The sequence below is a fragment of the Asterias rubens genome, chromosome 9 (assembly GCF_902459465.1).
Source record: "Asterias rubens chromosome 9, eAstRub1.3, whole genome shotgun sequence".
Taxonomy (NCBI): domain Eukaryota; kingdom Metazoa; phylum Echinodermata; class Asteroidea; order Forcipulatida; family Asteriidae; genus Asterias; species Asterias rubens.
Genome location: NC_047070.1, coordinates 3,058,857 through 3,082,075, shown reverse-complemented (window position 1 = coordinate 3,082,075; position 23,219 = coordinate 3,058,857). Strand labels below are relative to the sequence as shown.

General features: G+C 38.0%; 2 protein-coding genes across 4 annotated transcripts in view; one reads left to right on the top strand and one right to left on the bottom strand.

Moving 5' to 3' along the window:
* LOC117294996 (prominin-1-A-like) overlaps positions 1 to 10,489 on the bottom strand; it is a 44,450-nt gene extending 33,961 nt beyond the window's left edge. For 2 of the 3 annotated variants that reach the window (XM_033777559.1, XM_033777562.1), the window contains exons 1-3: positions 10,327 to 10,489; positions 4,473 to 4,879; positions 671 to 726 (exon numbers count right to left, since the gene is read on the bottom strand). In XM_033777559.1, the coding sequence (XP_033633450.1) occupies positions 671 to 726; positions 4,473 to 4,722 (306 nt within the window). In that variant the 5' untranslated portion in view covers positions 4,723 to 4,879; positions 10,327 to 10,489. The remainder of the gene's footprint in view (positions 1 to 670; positions 727 to 4,472; positions 4,880 to 10,326) is intronic. The other variant, XM_033777560.1, reaches the window with a different exon arrangement.
* A 178-nt stretch (positions 10,490 to 10,667) lies between these two features.
* LOC117294886 (WD repeat-containing protein 34-like) lies at positions 10,668 to 23,096 on the top strand. Its single transcript, XM_033777434.1, has 13 exons — positions 10,668 to 10,859; positions 11,855 to 11,939; positions 12,648 to 12,704; positions 13,507 to 13,588; positions 14,677 to 14,849; positions 15,121 to 15,195; positions 15,600 to 15,666; positions 17,848 to 17,984; positions 19,820 to 19,973; positions 20,643 to 20,750; positions 21,121 to 21,278; positions 21,768 to 21,973; positions 22,572 to 23,096. The coding sequence occupies exons 1-13, from the start codon at positions 10,801 to 10,803 to the stop codon at positions 22,699 to 22,701; spliced, it is 1,491 nt and encodes a 496-aa protein (XP_033633325.1). The 5' UTR covers positions 10,668 to 10,800; the 3' UTR covers positions 22,702 to 23,096.
* Positions 23,097 to 23,219: the final 123 nt, after the last annotated feature.

Sequence of the window (23,219 nt, the reverse complement as noted above, 5' to 3'; positions counted from 1 at the left end):
GTTGTACATGCAAGTTATAACCAAAATCAGCTAGGTTTATTTAAGGTTTTCATATTAGGTTTTCACAAATATATGACTTCTTTTTTCTAAGGAAATACTTCACAGAAAAATCTGTTCTATAGTATGAACTTCATAAAATATTTTTCACCTACTGTACAACTGTGCGATTCAGCTTTCAGACTTAAATTAAACAGTGATGGTTTGTATCCTTTGTGTCATGTATTATGTTCATCGGTCCTTTTGTCTGTCTGTCTGGTTGTCTTGTTTTCTTGTCTGTCTGGCTGTTTTTTTACAAAGCCACGCTTACCAAAACGGCCCCGTACTCCATTTATTTATTTGTTAATGTTGACTGTTACTTAAAGATATGTTTTGCTTTACTCCGTAACACATGTAACTTTCGTTATTCATACAAGTGAGTATGGAAATAAACGTATTCTTGAATTGAATTGAATTAAATCCTTTCCATTCCAATTGAGTTGCAATTGTGATTTTGTATTAATTACATGTAAGCTAGGGAGATAGTTTTATCTTTTGATTTTGAAGCTGGTTTTGTGTTGTTTTTTGTTGTTGTTTTGGGCTTTTTTTCTTTTTTTTTTTTTTTCTTTTTTTTTTTGGGGGGGGGGCTTTTTTTACCCTTAGAAAAAGAAAACAAAATTAAATCCCCACTCACCTGATTATATTCCTGTAAAGGATCAATGGTTCCGTTGATTACTCCACGAAGCAGATCTAGTAAACAATAAACAACAACATTCAGTAAGCAAACACACACAGGCACACTTTAAAAACAAATCCAGAAATAAACAAATTTCAACAACTCATGCAGTATCCCTATTTTTCAGGAATTGCTGGCAATTAAATCAAATGTGTTTATTTCCAAAAAGGAACCAGATACAATTTGGGTCAGATGACAATTTTTCCTTTGGCTGTAAATAAACTTGCTGAAATGAAAATTTTACCCAAGATTGTTAAGACCCAGATCTGAATATACATAACCTGAAAAACAAATCAGGTTACAAATATTTATGGTTAGCGATACTTTAATGTCGACTTATTCTGGGTTCTGATTACCCATTTCCTCAATAACTCCACAAGAACTAGAACGATGAATTGCACTTGGCCCACTTTCATGAGATGTAATGACTTACAAACTCTTCCAGGAAGAACTAAAAAAGTTTGAGAATTTTGAAGTTTGTGAATGTTTGTTATAACCTGTGGGAGACTAGGGCTTAAAGGCACAGGGGTTGATATCACAAAAAGTTAAAAGAACGTTACAGAATTGGTAAGAAACAAAAACCGTGAAGATCACAGATTGACATTAAACTTAAACGGTCTAAAGATGATTATGCGTGTAGTTGAAAACATCCCTTGAAATATTTCTGTCTCAAATGTCACATTTGATGAGAAATAAATAATCTAATTTCGCGTTTGGAGTTTATCGCTCAGTTGTTTTATTCATGTTTATTTTGGCATCGATGCAATGCAAAATTTGTAATCGGTTTTTCACTATTCTCTCGTGACCCAGATGGCCGATCGATCTCAAACTTCAACTGGTTTGTCAGTTTATGTATGGTGGATTACATAACGTGCTTACACTGCCAGCAACTCTTTTGTTAGCAAAAACTAATTCTGTAATGATCCTTTAAAGCCATTGGACCCTTTCGGTAAACAGTGTTGTCCAAGGCCCACACTTTGTGTACCACAACTTCTATATCAAATAACAAACCTGTGGAAATTTAGGCTCAATCGGTCATCGGAGTCGGGAGAAAACAACGGAAAAACCCACCCTTGTTTCCGCACGTTTCGCCGTGTCATGACATGTGTTTCAAATAAATCCGTAATTCTCGTTAACGAGAATTTATATTGTTTTGCTGTTTTCTCAAAAAGTAAAGCATTTCATGGGATAATATTTCAAGAGAAGTCTTTCACCATTGCCTTCTGTAAACCCTGTAAGTTATTTGTAAATCTGTGAATTTTTTTTTTTTGTTCTGAACCAAAAGGGTCCAATGGCTTTAAGACTAGTCCTAACTAATGACTGCTGTAGTTCTAGGAGATAATAAAAACTTAAGGCTAGTCCATAAGTTCCTTGAGATAAGACTAAACTCTTAAACTCTTAACTCTTTGCAAAATCCACCCTGGAAATTATTGGTATTTACTAACAAAATATATTAGCACAAAACTTACTTGGTAATGAGCAATGGTGAGCCTGTTGATAGTATAAAACATTAGGAGAAAGGACTCACTCTGAAGTATTAAATGTAGTTTTTAGAAAGAGTTAATTTCTCACGAAAATATTTGAATCTGAGCTGAATGCCTACAAAATTTGTGCGACAAGGGTGTTTTTTATTTCATTATTTTCTTGCAACTTTGATGACCAAGTGACCCAAAATTTGCACAGGTTTGTTATTTTATGCATGTATGTTGAGATACAACAAGTGAGGATAATGGTCTTTGACAATTAAGCATACCAAACGGAATTACCAAATCTGCCAGTGCCTTGGTTCACATAGCGAGCACTCCTTGTTCTACAGGCTTGCTCAGCCTTGTAATTGCAAGCTACAGTGATTAGGTTTACTAATGGGGTTTGTGTCCTTGATTTCGTACCAGAAATGTTAATTCAAGCATCCAGCAGGTTTATTGAGAGTACTTTACCTAATATGAATATTCAATACGTGTACAATAGGGCACACCCTTGGGTTTAGTTACACTTTGACATTATCATGACTCATTCCTACAATAATAAATGATGCACACAGTGATAGCAGGGAATGATTTCGTCCATCAACTTTGCATAGCAAATTATTTTAGCTGAACACATTTTGTGCACCCTCAACGCTAATATTGAGTAGCATATGATGACTTTGAGTAGCAACTGATACAATTTGTGTAGCTTTTTGCTCTGCTATTATGGGAAATTGTTCATTGTATCTATAGGCCTAGGCAATCCAATATTCTTGCTGCATGTACATGTAAATAGTATGTTTTCTTCACCTAAACTAAGTATACACATTTAAAGGTATTTTTCTTTATCAGCATAGGCCAAACTTTTTTGTTTTCAAAGTTTCTCTTTTACTGTTTTGTAATATTTTGTTAAAGATCTAATTCCCATTTTAAGATTGGTTGATGAACTTTTGAGTCCCTGTGGTTACGTTCAGTTTTATTCATCATGGCCATCTTAGAATGGACTTGTCCTGTATGATTGTATAAAAACAATTTTTTTTTGCTTTACTGTTTCTATTTTAATTTTTTATGCCAACTAATGTTCTAGGTGTCACAATTATTTGTAAAGTATATTTCCGTTGATTTTTGTATACCGTTATATTAAAGGAACACGTTGCCTTGGATCGGACGAGTTGGTCTATAAAAAGCATTTGTAACCAATTGTTATAAAATGCATATGGTTGGAAAGATGTTTTAAAAGTAGAATATCCACACAAATTTGCCTTGAAATTGCGTGGTTTTTTCTTTTACTTTTCGAACTAACATGGTCGGCCATTTATGGGAGTCAAAATTTTGACTCCCATAAATGGCTGACCGTTTTAGTCGACGAGGTAAAAGGAAAAGCCTTTTGAGATATGGTGAACACAATGCTACAACACTTTAAGGTTTGGGTAAATTTGTATGTATACACCCAAACCAAACAGTACACTCCTATCACGTCCGTCATACCTCAAAAAGGCAGGCCTTTGTGATGTAAGGGTCAGCGAGCGCAGTAATTGGGTTAAAGTTCATAAATCTGTGCCCAGCCATAGACCTTGGCCAAATGGTTAGACTGAAGGACTTGCAATCACAAAGTTGTGGGTTCGAATCCCCCAGCTAACCACTGATTTCACAATGACTAGAATAAATATTGTTGTCTAGTTACTGAATCACAATTTCTTGATGTGTAATTCATAATCATAGATGCTAAACCAATGTTTGTATGAGAGAGATTGGCTGTTGCCCACTTGGCGTTTATATCCCTTTGTGGGAGTTTGCCGAGTTCCCTTGATGGGAAGATCATTCAAAAAAACAAAAAACAAAAACAAACAAACAAACAAACAAACCTTCTATGATCAAGATGACAGTACACATTTAAAGGGTTTTTGTACCTTTTAAAGCAAGTTTTGGGCCGCGACATGAATCCTTACTCACTGTGATTGAAGATGTAATGTAATTTACCTGATAGAAGTTTTTGAGCTTCCTTAGAAATAATAAAGAAAAAAAGTGAAAACCACAGAGCAATGTTTCATGAGAGTCGCATAAATACATTGTGCTAAAATATTTTGTTTGTCTCCCGAGATGAACATTATTTTTGTGACATTGTTTTACTCATTTCTCATAAACTATAACGCACCTGAGCAAGTAGTATTTGAAAATAATTGAAATAATTAGCACTGTTTTGGATAAGTATGGAAATAAATGTGAGTTTGAACTGAATTGAATTTAATTAAATGAAATGCACAGAAATAATAATGTAATTGAGCATAACTTACTTAAAGGAAACTCATTTGGAGAAACGGCGTTTATGAACTCCGAGGCGACGTGGAATATCCCGTTTGGCGCCGTGGCTACATTATCCCTGGATGTGTTGGATTGTGGCTGCGTTGGTAAAGGATCCCAAATGATCTGATCATGACTGTCTTTTGAGTTCGTCGCCGACGCTCCGAGGAAAGTTAAACTCACACACAGGAGTAGAAACACTAGATGAAACCACCTCAAGGATGGAACAGTTCTGACTGCCATGATGGAACCTTGTTCTCTACAACCAACAATCCACACTAAAATTATAGAGTTTGTTTTCCACCTGAAGAGCAGAAGTTGAATAATAAGATTCCGTCTACGAAGAAGTTGTTCTCATAACTGCTGTCTTTAGAGACCCCCCTCCGACTAAGCAGACTTCCTTCATAAAAAAACACAAAATAAAATGCAAATGAACCATAAACTATCCAAAAGGAATAAACTCCATAAGCTTTGGACCGACTGAATATTTTTTTTTCCCCGGCTTGCTGTTCTGGAGTTTCGACAAAAACAAGCGAAAGAAGCTCCCGGCTGAATGCCAGCGCCAACGTGGAATGACGTCAAACGAGATCGTAGAGGATACTGCGGTGTGCCACGGCTCTTCAAGTTTTTCCTGAACCCTGCGTCTGCAACAGGAAAAGGGTTATATTCCCATTTTAACTTGAGGCCAAGGATTAAAAATGTTGTTACTGCAGTCGGAAATAGCAGCACTCATTTTGTTTTGTTTACATCCTTTTTTTTTTTTTAAGACACTGGACATTATTGGTAATTGTCAACGACCAGTCTTCTCACTTGGTGATTATTTAAGCTCAATTGGTCGACGAAGTTGCGACACTTGTCTCACGAAGTTGTGTGCTTTCAGGTACTTGATTTCCAGACCTCAAAATCTAATTCTGAGGTCTCAAAATCAAATTTGTGGAAAATTACTTCTTTCTCGAAAACATTTTACTTCAGAGGGAGCCGTTTCTCACAATGTTTTACACTATCAACAGCTCCCCATGACTCGTTACCAAGAAAGGTTTTATGCTAACAAACTATTTTGAGTAATTACCGAGAGTATTCACTGCCTTTAAAAGAGGATTTCTTTACTTTATGATTCACTCTTGTTACAGACCTGGAATTTCACAGAGCTACGGAGGCCATGGTCCTCCGTATCCCTTGCCAGAACTAAAACTGCTATATATATAATCTTGGTAACGTATACTCACAGTCCCAAGAGATCCTAGCATATATTTTTGTCCTTTCTTCTGTGGTTTACTAATTAATACAGAATGCATTATTTAACAGTTTCGTTTGTATGCGTAGTCACCATCTTGTCGGTCTTAACACAGTTCATCAATAATAACAATGATTAATGAATTTCAGTCGAAGGTGTCTACAATTATAAGGAGTTAATAATAATACAAAGGAGTTGGGTACTTTTTGTAGGACAAATTTACACCAAACTTACAGGGTTTGAAGATTATGATGGTAGAAAGCTTCCTTTAAAATATTACTCGCGAAAATACGTTTTACCCCCACATAACCTACTAAAATAATTTTCATCTCCTGAGACGGAAATTATTTTTGTGACTTGTTTTGTTCATTTCCCAAAACAACAGCACCTTAGCAACTAAAATTGTAAGGGAAGCTTTCCTACCATCATTATCTTCAAACCGTAAGAGTGTGATGTAAATCAGTGGACATTTTTAGTTTTGTGTCCTACAAAAAGTACCCAGACCCTTTGAAGGTTGTTCACGACAAATGCTATGGTTTTGAAACCATAGTAAACCAATTTGTTTTGATATCAAGAGTCCATAGCAGGTGTTTAAAAACAGTGAAAACCACCGGTGTTCTTCACTATTTTCTCCAATGACCAACTGGGTTATTTGTTCACAGAACTCGGGAGCGTACTGCAGTGCTAACAAACATCTGTGTAAGGGTAAAATTAATATAAGTATTATTTTTTTTCACTTTGAGGACATTATAAAGAGAAACAATTTGAAATTATTCTGTGGCCCTGTGACAGTAATAAGTTTGTGCTACTTTGGTGACACATTCTCTGATAATCCAACATGGTGTAGAGAATTAGGCAACCTTGTAAACTCCAACATCCTCCCTGTAAAACATCATTCCCATTGAATATTTACTTCTAGATGTTTTTTTTCTGCCTTTTGTCTTTTGTTAACCCCAGCTGGAGTAGGTAAAGGGGGTGTTTCATAAGTTCCTCATTTCTTCTTTGATTTCTTTGTTTTCTTGTTATTTACTTTTAAGCTTTGCTGTTTAAATACTTCATTTAACTTTTTGTGTTAATTTGGAAATAACAGAAAATAAATTAACTGATTTGTTTAAGTCCTTGGACTTCTAACATCTTCCTCATAACTTCTTTGATTTCTTTGTTTCCTCGTTATTTTCTTTTAGGCTTTGCTGTTCAAATACTATATATAACTTACTTTTGTGTAAGTTTGGAAGTAATGGGGAACAAAATTATTGGATTTGAAGTGAATATAAATTGAGACTGTGTTTGTGTCTATAGACGATGTGACCAATGTTTACATTCAAACCGCCCTCTGTTGAAAAAACACTGTATACGTCATGTTTCGCCGCGCAAAAAGGCACGTAGTCATGGTAAGATTGCATACACTTTCTAGCTGGCTGCCAAAACACAAAGGTTTTGCCCAGCGGTATGCGCGCAATCATGTTATGGTTTTTGTGTGACGTCAGAGGTCACATCGTCTATATAGTGCAGATAAAAAAAAATCAAGTTTTTGTGATTTTTGTTTTCACTAGATAAGCCCACATGTAGATGAGGGCACAGCAGCTACTGCAAATCCCTGTCATGACCAGGCCATGACACATTTGTCCTTGAGCAAGACGCTGAACCATTATTTGCTTCTCTAAGCCTAGGTGTACAAAAAATGTATACCGATGGAATCCTGCGAGAACCGAGACAATTAAGTTGGATTAACCCCTTGGCGCTAATACGCTAGCTTGCTTCAAAGCTTAGGGCGTGTGTTAACTTGAAGTTATTTCCAGAGAGATAATGTTTGTGGATTATTTTAAGTAGGCCCTCGTTCAATGTCGGCCAAGCTTGATGATGGCTCTCATTGTGCAATCTGTGTTTCAGCTGGGGTTAACAACATTGAGTAGGGGACAGGAGAACGCCGCAGGCCTGATTCTTCACGGAGGCAATCGCCTCCGTTGCCTCCATGAAGAATCAGGCCTGCCGTTCTCCTGTCCCCTTCTCAATGTTGTTAACCCCAGCTAAAATACAGATTGCCTCAGTTGCCCCTTGCCATTGCCTTGGTGCCATTGAAATGCTCCAGTAGAAATTTACAAATTCCTCATAGGGTGCCCTTTACCAAAGAGAAAATGCCTTGGTGCCCTTGCCCTTTCAAAAACGATGCATACAGGCCTGGAACGGGGTAGGGTTTGTCTATTGGAAACCTCCAAGTTTATGTTAATTTATGTGCATAGTCAGCATCTGTTCTGTCTGACCACAGTTCATCAATAATGATAATGAAATTCAAATGATGGTGTCAACAACTAAAGACAACTGGAGACCTTTGGTAGTTGTCAAAGACCAGTCTTCTCATTTGGTGTATCTCAACATATGCCCAAAATAACACACCTGTGAAAATTTAAGCTCAATTGGTCGTCAAAGTTGCGAGAATGGAAGGAAAAACACCCTTGTCACACGAAGTTGTGTGCTTTCAGATGCTTGATTTCGGGACCTCAAAATCTAATTCTGAGGTCTCAAAATCAAATTCAAATATTTTAGTGGAAAATTACTTCTTTCTCGCAAACAACGATACTTCAGAGGGAGCCTTTTCTCACAATGATTTAAACTATCAACAGCTCTCCATTGATTGTTACCAAGTAAGGTTTTATGCTAGTAATTAATTCGAGTAATTACCAATAGTGTCCAGTGCCTTTAATGTTAAATGTATTTTTCCTTTTCTGATCTTTTTTTTACCATAAATTGTTATTACCCGTTTAATACATTAACCAGATGTGGGGAGGCAGGTCTACAGATAGTAGTAATTAAATGAGTAATACAATGTCACGAAAATTGGATTTTTCATGCTAAAATATCTGAGTCTCATGATCACTGAGACGAAAATTATTTTCATGATATTGTTTTACTCATTTCTCAAAAACTACAGCACCTCAGCAACTAATATTTTCAGGGCAGCTTTCTACTATCATTATCTTCAAACGGTGTAAGATTAGTGTAAATCTGTAGACATTGTGTTTTTTGTCCTACAAAAAGTACAATCATGTAGACCCTTTAAAGTACACAGTTATGGAGCAGTTGTAGTTTCAAAAGTTCAACACACAAACTTGTTTTGGAACTCTTTTCACAATAACTTCACAAATCAGGTACCAAAGTGCCATTTTATTTTACATCACAATAGGCATGCAACCTGTTCCGCGACAAATGCACATTGATGATTGAACCATATAGTCAGCTTTCTTTCTCCAATTGAATGGTTAAAATAAACCAGTACCAGTTAACTTGTTTAGCAAAGTGAAAGAGCTCTTGGATTTGTGCTAGAAAACTCAGAACTCTTTCAGTGCCAAGGTCAGATGATCTTCTTTAGGTATTCTGAAAGTGCCATTAAAGGCAGTGGACACTATTGGTAATACCCAAAATAATTATTAGCATAAAACCTTACTAGGTAACGAGTAATAGGGAGAGGTTGATAGTATAAAAACATTGTGAGAAATAGCTCCCTCTGAAGTGAGGTAGTTTTCGAGAAAGAAGTAATTTTCCACGATTTTGATTTCGAGACCTCAGATTTCGAGTTTGAGGTCTCGAAATCAAGCACCTGAAAGCACACAACTTTGTGTGACCATGGCGCGACAAGGGTGTTTTTTTCTTTCATTAATATCTCGCAACTTCGACGACGGATTGAGCTCAAATTTACACAGATTTGTTATTTTATGCATATGACACACCAAGTGAGAAGACTGGTCTTTGACAATTACCAATAGTGTCCATGGTCTTTAAGTGGTTTAATGTTTTTTATGTACTGAAAAGTGTCCTCAATCATAAAATGTCAAACCAAAGTATGTTATTAATGAAATTGCGTAACTCTACAAAAACAATGGACTTTGGGATGTACCGAGGCACACAAAACAGCTGGCTATACGTTTTGTTTGGTGAGAAAGACTTATTTTTGTCTAATAATAGTTACAAAATGAGAATTTTGAAATTTGTAAAAGCTGAACCTTATAAACTGTGCATTTCCGTATCTTGCCGTCACTTTTTGTTCACCAATTTTTCACCGAAAGCAGTAATCTCATTCAGTTAAAAAGATACTATTTTATTTCAAAGCAAATAAATAAAAAAGTGGCTACCAGCATGGCCATCACAGCAAGGTACAGACAATTTTCCCTTACTGTTTCTGGAAGGACACAAGAGCCCACCTTGTTTGGCTGAAATGGCTCTCTTAAAGTTTTATCATTGGTCTTATCATGTTGCCATTCCATGATTCTATTATGGTATGACCATTGATAAAAAGAGAGCCATATATAACAGCCCAACAAGGTGGGCTAATAAAAAAGTAATATTTCATAATTAGGCACAACCATTTTTTTCTAAGATTTTTACACCCGTGAATTTGAAAATCTCCAAAAAATTGATTGATCTGTCAATGAAATATAGGTTTTATGTGTTCAACCATCGAGGTAGGAAAAGCCCCTCCATGGGTTCAACTAGACTCAGTAACTGGGGCGCTGCCTGTATTCCTTTGATGTCAATTTGGAAAATTGTCCGTGTCCTGCTACCACTTTTTCTGATTTATATTTATTAATCATTATACTCAACAAATGAGATTAACTTACCAAATTCGTCCTAATAAACACGATTCTCAATGACCCGTTTGAGTTCACCAACAGATGCCAGATAAATCATAGAGTTGATACCATCAGCACGGAATGAAAACTGTCGAAACTTGTTGTGATACAGCTTATTTGTCAACAATTGAATGTGCTACTGTGTGGTCCGCGGCCGGCCACTGAATAGGGATTAGTACGTTGCGGTTTTGGGAGTACGAGAGTGCACCGAAGCGAAAGTGATTACTTTTTTGGCTACCGTGTAAGTTAAATACCGCCCTCTGTTGGCTGGAGGTTATTCGTCAAACTTAGTCTGTTTGTACTTTAGAACGATTCCCTTATCATTTAGCGTGTGACAACACGAGGCGGCGGCTAGACCATGTCTACCCACATGCCATTGATGTTTATGTTTTGTCGGCGGGGTGATCTGAAATTGCAACAACCTGTTTTCTGTTTCTTCTAGTTTCACGTTTTGTTTCAAAGATGTTTACTGATGAGGTACTTGACGGAGTTGAGTTTCAATCTTCATGGAGACGTGAGAGGTATAACTATTAGTAATTATGCTTATTTTATCCAAGAACCAAGCCAAAAGTTGTATTTTTGTAATGTCAAAAAACGTGTAATCCGAAAGGTCGTCGCCGCGGTATCCCATTCTATTGTCAATTTGTCTTTATAAAATAAGAGATAATAAATTAGCTTCGGGGATAAAGAATATTAGTTTTGGTTTTTCCCGTACACTGATGTGTGTTAATAGCACTGTATACTCAGTACTTTCCCGAGTCCTGTGGAAAAATAGCACAGGCATGTTACTTGGGTGGGATTCGAACCCACGACCCTTGCAATTCTTCTAGAGCAATATAAACACATCAACAAAAGTAAGTGTCCCCCCCCCCCTAAACAATTTGTCATAACATCGTAAGGTAAAACATTTTACCAATACAACTAATTAAGAAGTAATTCTATGACATGTTTCCTAAGTGTTGTGTGAAAATGAAAGACCGTGACACAGGCCTGATACTTCACGGAGGCAACGGAGGCGATTGCCTCCGTTGCCCCTTGCCATTGCCTTGGTGCCCTTGAAATGCTCCAGTAGAAATTTACAATTTCCTCATAGGGTGCCCTTTGCCAAAGAGAAAACGCCTTGGTGCCCTTGCCCTTTCAAAAACGAAGCATACAGGCCTGGTGACACCATGATGGTGCCAGGCGGTCAATGACAGGCGTGGTGGATACAGGCGTTACTGACCTGTATATTTGATAAACCTTTGTGACTTTTGAGAAGAGCAGTTTTTGTCTTCCATTTGAGCTCATTCAGCCATGAATTCATGGACATCTTTCATTTTCACACAACACTTAGGAAACATGTCATAGAATTATTTCTTAATTAGTTGTATTGGTAAAATGTTTTACCGTATGATGATGTTATGGCGAATTGTTTAGGGGGGGGGGGGACTTACTTTTGTTGATGGGTTTATTTAAATTTACAACCACCAGGAATATGATAACTTTCTATTTTTAAATTCTTAATCCCTGTTAATAGGTCAACAAAGTCGCACAGCTCCCAAACGAGTGAAATCCTTACCAATGATGGCGATTCGCAAACTGTACTGAAAAAACATGTGAAGGTATGATAATCAAAGCGCAGGTGTTGAACGTGTTCATAGAGAATAGCACTCCAAACTAGACTCAGAAACTGGAGCGCTGTACCGTTTCAAAAAATTTTCACTATCAGTTCGACCAATATTGACAAAATTTCAGGAAAAAAGAGAACACCGCCCCAGTTGCTGGGTCTAACTCCAAACTTTGACGCCACGTTTGCTCAGAACACCTGGCTGTCGAACAACTATTTCACCATTAACGCGATCACTGCATCATTTCCGTGCCAAGCTGCACTAGTAAACATTAAACATGGATGAATACCTGTTGCCTGTTTGTCTGAGATTCGGGTATTCAACTTCTATTTTTAGCATAGACCCAGTAACTGATATTATGATCCACACAAATATTCCTCGAAATTGCGTGGTTTTCCTTTTACTGTGCGACGGTCAGCCATTTATGGGAGTCAAAAATTTGACTCCCATAAATGGCCGACCGTGTTAGTTGACGAGGTAAAAGGAAAATCGTGCAATTTAGAGGCATGTTTGTGTGGATCATTGTATTCTACTTTTACAACATCTTTCTACCCATATGCAGTATATAACAAACAGTTACAAACGCTTTTCAAAGACCAACTCGACCGATCCAAGCCAATGTGTTCCTCTTAGTTTTTCTTAAAATATGGTTTTATCTGTGTTCTAGTTTGAAGTCCTTAAATTATTTCATTTTTTTCAAAGGTCCAAACTGACCCTGAGAAAGAGAAAAAGTTTGAACTAATTGACGACAAATCTGAGGTGAGTATTAAGGCTACATAAATTGTTTCATCAAATAATATGGAATAATATAGCCCTTTAAGAAACTTTGTTAATTTTATGTCTATAAGTTGAAACATTTGAGTGACTTTTCCCACTTGTTTTAATTTAAATATAAATTGTTTTTTTCACCAATTTATTTTATGTAAAATTTGTTATTACTACTTGGGAAACAAAGATGAAATAAAATCCACAGATACTAAGGTAGGACTCCAATCTTTATGCCTTAACTCTCACTAAGAGAGTCCAGGTGTCATTCAAAACATTCTGAAGCTGGCATTGCTAAGTAAAAGGTGTTTGCTCACTCTTCACTCTATAAAAGACTGACGAAAAAGGTATCTCTGTAGCAGTTAAAGACAGTGGACACTATTGGTAATTGTCAAAGACCAGTCTTCTCACTTGCTGTATCTCAACATATTTATAAAATAACAAACCTGTGAAAATTTGAGCTCAATTGGTTGTCGAAGTTACGAGATAATAATGAAAGAAAAAGCACCCATGTCACATGAAGATGTGTGCGTTCAGATGCTTGATTTCGAGACTTCAAATTCTAAATCTGAGCTCTCGAAATCAAATTCGTGGAAATTTACTTCTTTCTTGAAAACTACTCCACTTCAGAGGGAGCAGTTTCTCACAATGTTTTATACTACCAACCTCTCCCCATTACTCGTTAGCAAGTAAGGTTTTATGTTAATAAATATTTTGAGTAACTACCAATAGTGTCCACTGCCTTTAATGCATAATAAATGTTAAAGCAGCAGATTTTTTCCAAATTATTTTGTAGGCCTTGACAGATTTCATCAAAAAGGTCACGCCAGAAATCTGTAAAATGTTGGATCGTAACTCAAGAAGTCATGCTTTTGATGGTAAGTCTGTTAGATTTCTTAGTTAGATCTTGGATTATGTCCTTTAAAGCCATTGCACACCTTCGGTAAACAGTATTGTCCAAGGCCCACACTTCGTGTATCACAACTTCTATATAAAATAACAAACCTGTGAAAATTTAGGCTCAATTGGTCATCGGAGTTGGGAGAAAATAACGGGAAAACACACCCTTGTTTCTGTACGTCATGACATGTGTTTAAAATAAATCCGTAATTCTCAATATCGAGAATTGATATTGTTTTAATGTTTTCTCAAAAAGTAAAGTATTTCATGGAATAATATTTCAAGAGAAGTCTTTCGCCATTACCTTCTGTAAACCCTGTAAGTTATTTGTAAATCTGTGACTTTTTTTTTTCTTTTTTTTTTCGAAAGTGTCCAAAGGCTTTAAGATGTATGATTCTGACCTTTTATTGCAACTTGATTACCCCTAACCTTTGAGGTCATTGATCGCATTCAAAGAGAAGTAACTTCCTCCACTTCTGAAAGTCTGAGGCTGGTTTTAAGATTCTGATAGAGTTTATGCACCTTTTATAATAGATTGTAATGGGTAGTGTATCAAAGACAATCATTACTTCACTCAATAGGAGACTTTCCAACGCTAGGTGGCAGCAGACATACCGGGTAAATTTCCATTGTTTACGTAGTTCTGAACATGCGCATAATTCTGAGAACAATGGATTTACCCGGTAAGTCTGCTGCCCTCTATCGTCCCAGAAAGTCTCCCATTCCACTTGATCGCCATGATCATGTGGCGCGTCATGGCCTAGCAGTTGAGAGCACCGGATTCAACTTTGGTGCTTCTGATCAGCAGAGTGTGGGTTCCAGTACCGGTCGTTGCACTTGTGTCTTTAAGTAAGACACTTAAGCAAGATTGCTTTGTAAAGTTTGGGAGGTGGTTCTTTCTGCTCTAACAGCCATGCTTCTGATGGATGATACCCAAGCCTACATCCATATGGACTGTTTAAGGGGTTTACTCTTTGAAGTGACATTGCTATGTTGTTGGCAGTCAATTTTTATTTTTTTACATGCCAAAACTTCTCCAACCTGCTCTGATTTTTCTTGATGCTAGGTTACAAAGTGAACTGGGAAGAAGACACAGTGTCTGTAACGTGCCTTCGTAAACTCACACATGCCCCGCTCAAGGGTGAGCTTCAGTGTACCAGACTGGCTTGGAATTCCACCGGGTCGTCATTAGCTGTTGCGTATGGAAGGATGGACCATCAAGACTGGTGCAAACATAAAGTGAGTTGCAGTCTCCCTACCTTGGGCGGGGGGCCATAAAGATATCTCTATTCAATGGCCAAGGCCTGTATGCTTCGTTTTTGAAAGGGCAAAGACAGAAATCTCAAATTGTAGTGAAATTTAAAAACAAAAGAGTTCCAGTACAAACAACTTGTGAAAATTACCGATACAAAGGCTCAAATAGGGCCCTCTCTGTGGTCAAAGGAAGATCATTGCACATTTCTTCATGATGTCTGTTTTGTGAATTAACATGAATATATTTTTTTTACAGGGATCTCTATGTGTATGGAATGTTGACCTGAGACGAATGAATACAGAGAAAGCTGACACAGTCGTTGACGTGAATGTGAGTTTTAAAAATCCAAAATCTCCTCTTCTTTTTTTTTCTTTTTTTTAAAGAGTCATAAAAGTGATATTTAGACCCTTTCCCCCCAAAAAGGGCCCAATTTCATAAGACCTGTAAGCATAAAACGTGCTTAGCACAAAAAATCTTGCTTAACAGAAACAGGTTACCTGAGGACCTTATTAAGCATTACTTTCCGCTTGAACAATGTTATGAAATTGGGCCCTGGTTTTCAAGAGTTGACATCTATGATTTTCTAGCTTTATTTTTTGATATTTTCTTAAGAAGAAATTTTTCTTGTTTTTGTAAGTGTTGGTTAGTTTTGTGCCAGTAAGTTACTCTTGCGGCTAACTGTTTTTCCCTTGTTTAGCTAGAATCCTTAATCTGTGTTTGTTGTTTATGACTAGAGCTGCTTGATGTGCATAGCTTACCATCCGGAAAAACCATCTGCACTGGTTGGAGGAAACTTCAACGGTGAGTTAAGATCATCTCAAAATGCTGCAAAGTCTCTGATTGCTCTCCTAAAATTGCTTTGTTTTAAAGTGAAGTTTTGAGCTTTGGTTGGCTGAGTGGTTAATGGACTCAAGGCTCTGGTGTTTCTGACCAGCAGAGTGTAGGTTCGAGTCCCATGCCTGTATGCTTTCTTTTTGAAAGGGCAAGGGCACAAAGGCATTTTCTCCTTGGTAAAGAGCAACCTATGAGGAAAATGTAAGTTTATACTGGAGCATTTCAGGGGCACCAAGGCAATGACCAGAGGGCATGGAGGCAATCGCCTTTGTTGGCTCCATGAAGTATCAGGCCTTCAACAAGACACTTTGCAACCACGTATGCGTACGGGTAAAAACCAAAATTAATATTCTTTATCCCCGATGCAAATTTAACATCTACTATATTTCAATGCGGTACCCGCTGCCAAAACATAGGATTTGAACTGCCTCTAGCTACCGGGCAATCTCGGTAGTCTAGTTGGTAAGACACTGCTCTAGAATTGCAAGGGTCTTGGGTTCGAATCCCACCCAAGTAATATGCCTGTGTTATTTTTTCACAGGACTCGGGAAAGTACTGAGTATACAGCAACGGCGGCGGAACACTTTTGAAAGTGGGGGGGCACATTTTTTTGTCCATGTCAGTCATGTGTGTGTTGTTCAAACATCATGCATGTACACAGGTTATAATGGGCTAACAATTTAGAAAAAGGAAAGGTAACACTGTCGATTTAAGGATAAGAATCGAACTTAAATATCAAAATAAACAAAATGTTTTTAATTTGTGGGGATAAAAAAATATATATACGTTACACGTGATGGCTCCCGAACACGAGACCATCGCTCTCGGAGTTATGACCTTTGACCACTGGGCTACGAGGGCATGCTTAACGTTGAAAATTTTAACACATTATTCAATGTGACATACATGTAGTCGTCGGTGTATGACGTGCACGCGTCAACAGAGTATGGTTTGGAGTAGTTAAAGTTATCGTTACATCATTTTACGACCATTCTCACTAACTATGAACTACTAACGCCCAGGTATAAATATTTTAGGTGCCTTTATAAAGATGACATCGGGGTTTTATCAAAAGTTTTCAAGCCTTAATTGAAATGGGAGACGCACAAATCGGATGGTCCTAACCCTCTGACGACTTTCACCACGACTAGAAAAATAATGGCATCCCGACACTCCCGTTTTGTAGATCGAGTTTTTTTTATGAAAGGGCGAAATGAATTATCGGAATTTCCTAGGCCTGGAACATCGCGGGTTTAACATTGAAAGTATGCATCACTAAATGTGTCTTGGCCCGATTTTCTCCTTTTTATAGTTCCATGATTATAACTTCCTCCATGAACGTGCACGAATAGTGTATTGAGTCCGATCCTTCTTCTGTACAAACCCATGCAGCTCTGCGTGCACGTGTGAGATCAAAGTTTGTGCATTGTGCATGCTACCACCGCACGGGAAGCACGTTGTGCGTGGCGGTGAGCGGGGCGGCAAGGTGCGCGCGGGACACACTTGCACCGCACACACCACCAACACCCCACCGGTCTTGCACTGCGGGCTGGGTGTCCGGAGATCGGCGTTAATTGCTGGGTTTTTTTTGTGTATAAATAACATTATTGTGAGAAATACTACGGTATGGATTATAATCAAACAGGGTTGTCAGCAACCCTCGTGTTTTGGGGGTGTTTTTTTTTTCAAAGCTCCGATAAAAAGTGGGGGGGCAAAATCTCCTCTTTTCAAAAGTGGGGGGGGGCAACGGCCCCCCCCCCCCCCCCCCGGTCCCGCCACCGGTGGTATACAGTACCAACACACATTGGTGTATGGGTGAAAACCAAAATTTTACAAATGCTTCGCCCTTCGGATAAGATGTAAAGCAGTATGTCCTGAGTGTTGTGTATATGCACCTAAAAGAACCTAGTTAAACTTATCGTGAATGTATGTAAATTTTTTCTAAATTTCAGGGGAGGTTTTGTTGTGGGATTTTGAGTTTGTGACTAGTATCCTCACTAGATATGCTTAGCAGAGAGTTGCTAAGCAGTAATTTCTGCTTAAGCAGAAAAATGTTATTAAAGCAATATTTTCTGTTTTTAAGAAGTTGTATGAAATTTGGCCCAGGTTGCAGCTGATTATATGTGTGATTTTTTTTCTCGATTTCAGGGGAGGTTTTGTTGTGGGATTTGAACCGAGAGGACGATAGTCTAATTGCTAGCTCAGGAATCGGAGACGATTCACACCGGGAACCCGTGTCAGAGGTCATGTGGCTCAGGGATCCCAACAAACCTAAGAAATACAATGTAAGTTTTTAAGGCTGTGTGTCATCATCACCATACTTTTGCGTTGTTTCTTGTGCAATATTTGTTTCTGCCTTTTGTAATTTTTGATATTTGTGGTGCTTTTTAAACTTTTGCCAGCAATGTAATTCCTTCTTTTTGGAGGGTAATAAAGTTTCTTATGTCTTACGTCTTAGGTTGTGTTCATCCAGTGTAAGATGTAGCAATCCTCATGTAGACGCCATTCATTTCTATTTTTTTGCAGTTCTGGTCCATTTTGTTCCTGCACCAACCCTGATCTTTTGAATGATCTTGTGTTTTTACCTAAATGTTTTATATTTGTTATAAATGTTCTATTTTTGTTTCAATTAATGTTGTTCTTTTTAGGACAAGCTAGAGAGGAGAGCCTCTAGGCAGGAACTTTGTTTCTTTGAGGCAAGCATTCGGGCTCCAGCTGTTTCTTTTTCCTTCCTGTTGCATCTTATATTGTTATTCACCAATGTGCATTATTGTATTTGTTTATCTGGCCGAGAAATGATCAGTACAATTTTATCTCCTTCCTCCATTTGACAGGGTTGAGTTTTACATTGGACCACAGGCCTGAGGCCTGCCGTCGATTTCTTAAAGAGTTAGGACTCGTCTTATCTCAAGTTAGGACGAATAACCTCGTCCTAAGTCATAAGATTAATCCTAAGTTAGGACGAGTTTTGTGAAATCGACGTCAGTAGTTTTATTGTCCGGCCAGTAAACTATGACTTGACAAGTCTAAGTCTTACGTTTGTTATTGAATAATAACACCTCACTGTGAAATATCTTGAACTAAAACAAATTATGTCCAAATGTTGACTTTGAGTCTTGTAAGATACTTTTAAATTTGTATTGAGTAATGAAATATACTTAAAAGTAGAATACCAAACAGATGAGATGTATTTTTCCTGGATCTTGTCAAAATAAAAACAATGTCCAGAAGATTGTTCTCACTTGATTCTAACATGTTGAATTACATTTTGAATCTATATAATATCCTTATAGATTTGTCACAATTTTGTTTTATAATGTTTCACACCAGAACTTTTAAAGGCAGTGGACACTATTGGTAATTGTCAAAGACTAGTCCTCACAGTTGGTGTTTCTCAACAAATGCATAAAATAACAAACCTGTGAAAATTTTAGCTCAATCGGTCATCGAATATGCGAGGTAATAATGAAAGAAAAATAACCCTTGTCTCACGAAGTTGTGTGCGTTTAGACGGTTGATTTCGAGACCTCAAGTTCTAAATCTGAGGTCTCGAAATCAAATTCGTGGAAAATTACTTCTTTCTCGAAATCTATGGCACTTCAGAGGGAGCCGTTTCTCACAATGTTTTATACCATCAACCTCTCCCCATTACTCGTCACCAAGAAAGGTTTTATGCCAATAATTATTTTGAGTAATTACCAATAGTGTCCACTGCCTTTAAAGCCCAGTAATAGATATAGATTTACATTTAATTGCTTGTTTCTGTCAATCATCTGAACAAGCCAGCCAGCGAAAATGTGCTTCTGATACTTGTTTGTGATTGAGTTAGTTTAGAATTTTAGCATAGAGGCATCTGTCTCCTGACAAAGGTCAAAACATTACCGATGCCAGCAGAGATAGGCCTATGTAGTAAGTAATTAATTAGTTCTCTGTTGGCGGGACAAACGTATCCCCATACTTTTGTTTGGGCACTGGCCGGGTGACCAGTCTTTTTTCTTTGTCTGGTTCTTCCACTCTGTACTTTTTAACATGTGTTCTGTCCTCTGATCATTTTGTATGTAAGGGGCGCAATATAAATTTTAAATATTATTATTATAATTATTATTATTGAATGGTGTAGATTGTGAGTGTTAGCAACGATGGTCAGATCCTGGTCTGGAGAGTGAATGCCAGGAAGGGGGCGTTGGAGCTGACCGAGGGCTTCTTACTTCTAGCCAGCTGTCTTCCTGCGACGGTGGGTCGTGCTAAGGCTAAAGGAGAAGGAGAAATGGGAGGTAAGTCTGTAGACTACCTTAAGCCGTGTTCCCCGCTTTTTCTTCCACTGCTACAAGGAAAGTTACCATGACTGGCTTTGGTGTACATCTACCGTGCGTTCCCACCTGACTTATATTCTGCTACATTTGCATGGCATTTAAAGGTGTGACATTCGTTAGCACCAGGTGCTAATGGTAAATAAAAATAATTAATTGCATTGTATCTTATACTATATAAATGGTGTTTAAATGTGTAGTTTTTAAAATCTTATTTAGAAATAGTTAAATTACGAAGACTATATGAATTAATTGAGTGTTGCTTTTAAAATAATGCAAAATTGCATCTGGGATGAAGATTTTTTATTGTAGTTTTTATCATGCAGCCGATTTCACGAAACGCTAGGATTAATCGTAACTCGAGTAACCCTTCCTAACTTAGGATGGGTTCAATGCGTCCTACGTATTTGGATACGGAACTGAACCCGTCCTAAGTCCTAAGATTTATTCTAAGTTAGGAAGAGTTTGGTGAAATCGTCGGCTGCACCATTAAGCCTTGTATACTTAGTGCTTTCCCAACACCTTCTTAGAAAATATCCACAGGTATACCACTTAGATGGGATTCAAACAAACTTCCCCCCTGCCAATCTATAGCAGATTTCTGACCACTAGATATTGGTGTATTTGTTTCAGTGAACAGCATCTCCTATTTATCAGACGACCAAAGTTTGTTCGTCATTGGTTCAGAGTCAGGCGGAGTCTTCAAATGTTCCATGACTTCAACGACTCCTGTGCCCACAAGTGAGTCCTTTGTTCTACCACTACTCAGATATGGAAGTGTCGTGGCCGAGCGGTTTAGAGCACCGAATTCAAACTCTGGTGTTTCTGATCAGCAGAGTGTGGGTTCGAATCCCCAGCTGTGACACTTTTGTCCTTAAGCAAGACACTTAACCATTGCTTTGTCCTTCGGATGGGACGTAAAGCCGTTGGTCCCATGTGTTGTGTAAACGCATGTAAAAGAACCCAGTGCACTTTTCGAAAAGAGAAAAACTTACTAGATTGTATCCCCACCATGCAAAGTGTTAAATCCTACTCATTTTAACATGGTGTTCACTGCAACCCTTAGTTTTTAGATACACTAGATCCAATGATGTTTTTCTCGTACCCACAGCTGAGACGTTACGCTCGGTACCCCTGCATTCACCGGTTATCTTTGCCTTCCAACCTCATCATGGGCCTGTACATTCTATTGAATGCTCTCCCTATCATCGCAACCTGTTCCTAACGTGTGGGATGGATATGTCGGCTCAGATTTACAGCATGCTTGAGGTAAGGGTTGAGTTTGAGTCCCAACAAAATTTCTCTTTTGTAAAAATCTCCCCAAATAAAAAAATGCAAAACTATGATACTTTTTAATTAAAGGGGCTGGGTACTTTTTGCAGGACACAAAACACAATGTCCACGTATTTACTTTAAACTAACACGGTTTGAAGAAAATGATGGTTGAAGCTTCCCTTGAAATAATACTCACTGAGGTGCTGTAGTTTTTGAGTAATGAGTAAAACAGGTCACGCAAATTATTTTAGCAGGTAAAACGTACTTTCGTTAAATCGTTTACTAGTTTTTCAAAAACTACAGCACGTCAGCAAGAACAAAAATTATGGAAGCCTTCTAATATCATTATCTTCAAACTGTGTAGGTTTAATGTAAATCTGTGAACATTGTGTTTTGTATTACAAAAAGTAACCCCAATCCTTTAAGAAAACTCTTGTTTCTATAATTCCATCTTACACCATCTCCTTTTTTCCTCCTCCGTAGTCAAAAAGCATAATCTCAATAGAGCCATCCTCAGGGTATCTATTCTCCGCTCGTTGGTCCCCAGTGCGTCCTCTAGTCTTTGCAGTAACGACAGGAGAAGGAAAACTCCTAATCTACGATTTGAAAAGTAGTCGTATTACGCCAGTCCAAGTTATCGAGGCCAGTCCGAAGAAGAGTGCAGTCTACTCATTAGAATTTAATCACAAGTAAGAAATGTTGAAATTTTTCAAGTTTTTGTAAATCTTTGAAACTGCAAATGAATTGGTTAGGTTTGTTTTGTTCTCGCTTCTTTCATGGCTCAGTGCAGCATACACTTATGTAGTTAAGATGATTTCATAAATGCTTATGGCCTGATGTACAACAGGGGATGGCCTGATACTCCTTGTCAGGGCACCTGTTAAAATTTAAAGGGGCACCAAGGCAATAACCAGGATCCAATTTCTTAGATTTGCTTTTGTAGAAAGTATTGCTTAACAATTTTTTGCTTAGCAGAAATGAGCAGGTTACCAGTCACAAATTGTACACAGGACATGCTAGTTAGGTTTGGCTGGTAACCTTATTCTGGTAAGCATATTTTTGTTGAGCTACTTTTTCTGTTTAAGCAGATCTATGAAATTGGGCCCAGGGGTACGGAGTAGGTAGGAGGCAATATACGTTTATCACTCTGTTACAATCATTGTCGGGTTTCATGAATATCAAATGGCAAAAATAGTTCTAATTTCACTAAAGGCTAAATAATATTATTAGGGTAATCTGAACATTCATTCAAACATTATTTCTTGGTATTTCTTGTGTTCTTTACAGAAAGCCAACTTTGGCAACAGGAGACGCAGACGGTATTGTGTTGATATGGCAGCTGAGTGATGAGTTATCAAAACAAGGTGCCAGAGAAATTGAAACACTCGCTGATGTTGCTAACTCAGCCATGGATTGAGTAATTTTCCCTCTATCGAGTGTCTTACTTTGTGTTTTGGTCAATGACCGAGGGACTATCGCTCAACTGGTAGTGTCTTACTTTGTGTTTTGGCCATGGACCTAGTCACTATTGCTCAACTGGTAGTGTCTTACTTTGTGTTTTAACCATGGTCTTAGTCACTGTCGCTGAAAAGAGTGTCTCACTTTATGTTTCGACCATGGACCGAGTCACTGTTGCTCAACTAGAAGTGTCTTACTCTGTGGCTCGGCCATGGACCTAATTAATGTCGCTCAACCGAATGTCTTATTTTGTGTTTCGGCCACAGATTGGGTCACTGTTGCTCGCCAGCGTGTCATACTCTTTGGCTTGGCCATGGAGTAAGTCAATGTCGCTCAACTGAGTCAGTGTTTTACTTTGTGTTTCAACCATGGACCGAGGTCATGTCGCTCAACTTAGTGTCTGGGCCATGGACCTAGTCACTGTCACTCAACTGGCAGTGTCTTACTTTGTGTTTGGGCCATGGCCCGAGTCACTGT

Bases quoted from the DNA above. Each gene is read 5' to 3' on its own strand.
- LOC117294886 (XM_033777434.1), top strand. From the start codon at position 10,801: ATGTTTACTGATGAGGTACTTGACGGAGTTGAGTTTCAATCTTCATGG. The intron at 11,940-12,647 runs GTATGATAATCA...TTTTTTTCAAAG, and splicing joins TACTGAAAAAACATGTGAAG to GTCCAAACTGACCCTGAGAA. The intron at 14,850-15,120 runs GTGAGTTGCAGT...TTTTTTTTACAG, and splicing joins AAGACTGGTGCAAACATAAA to GGATCTCTATGTGTATGGAA.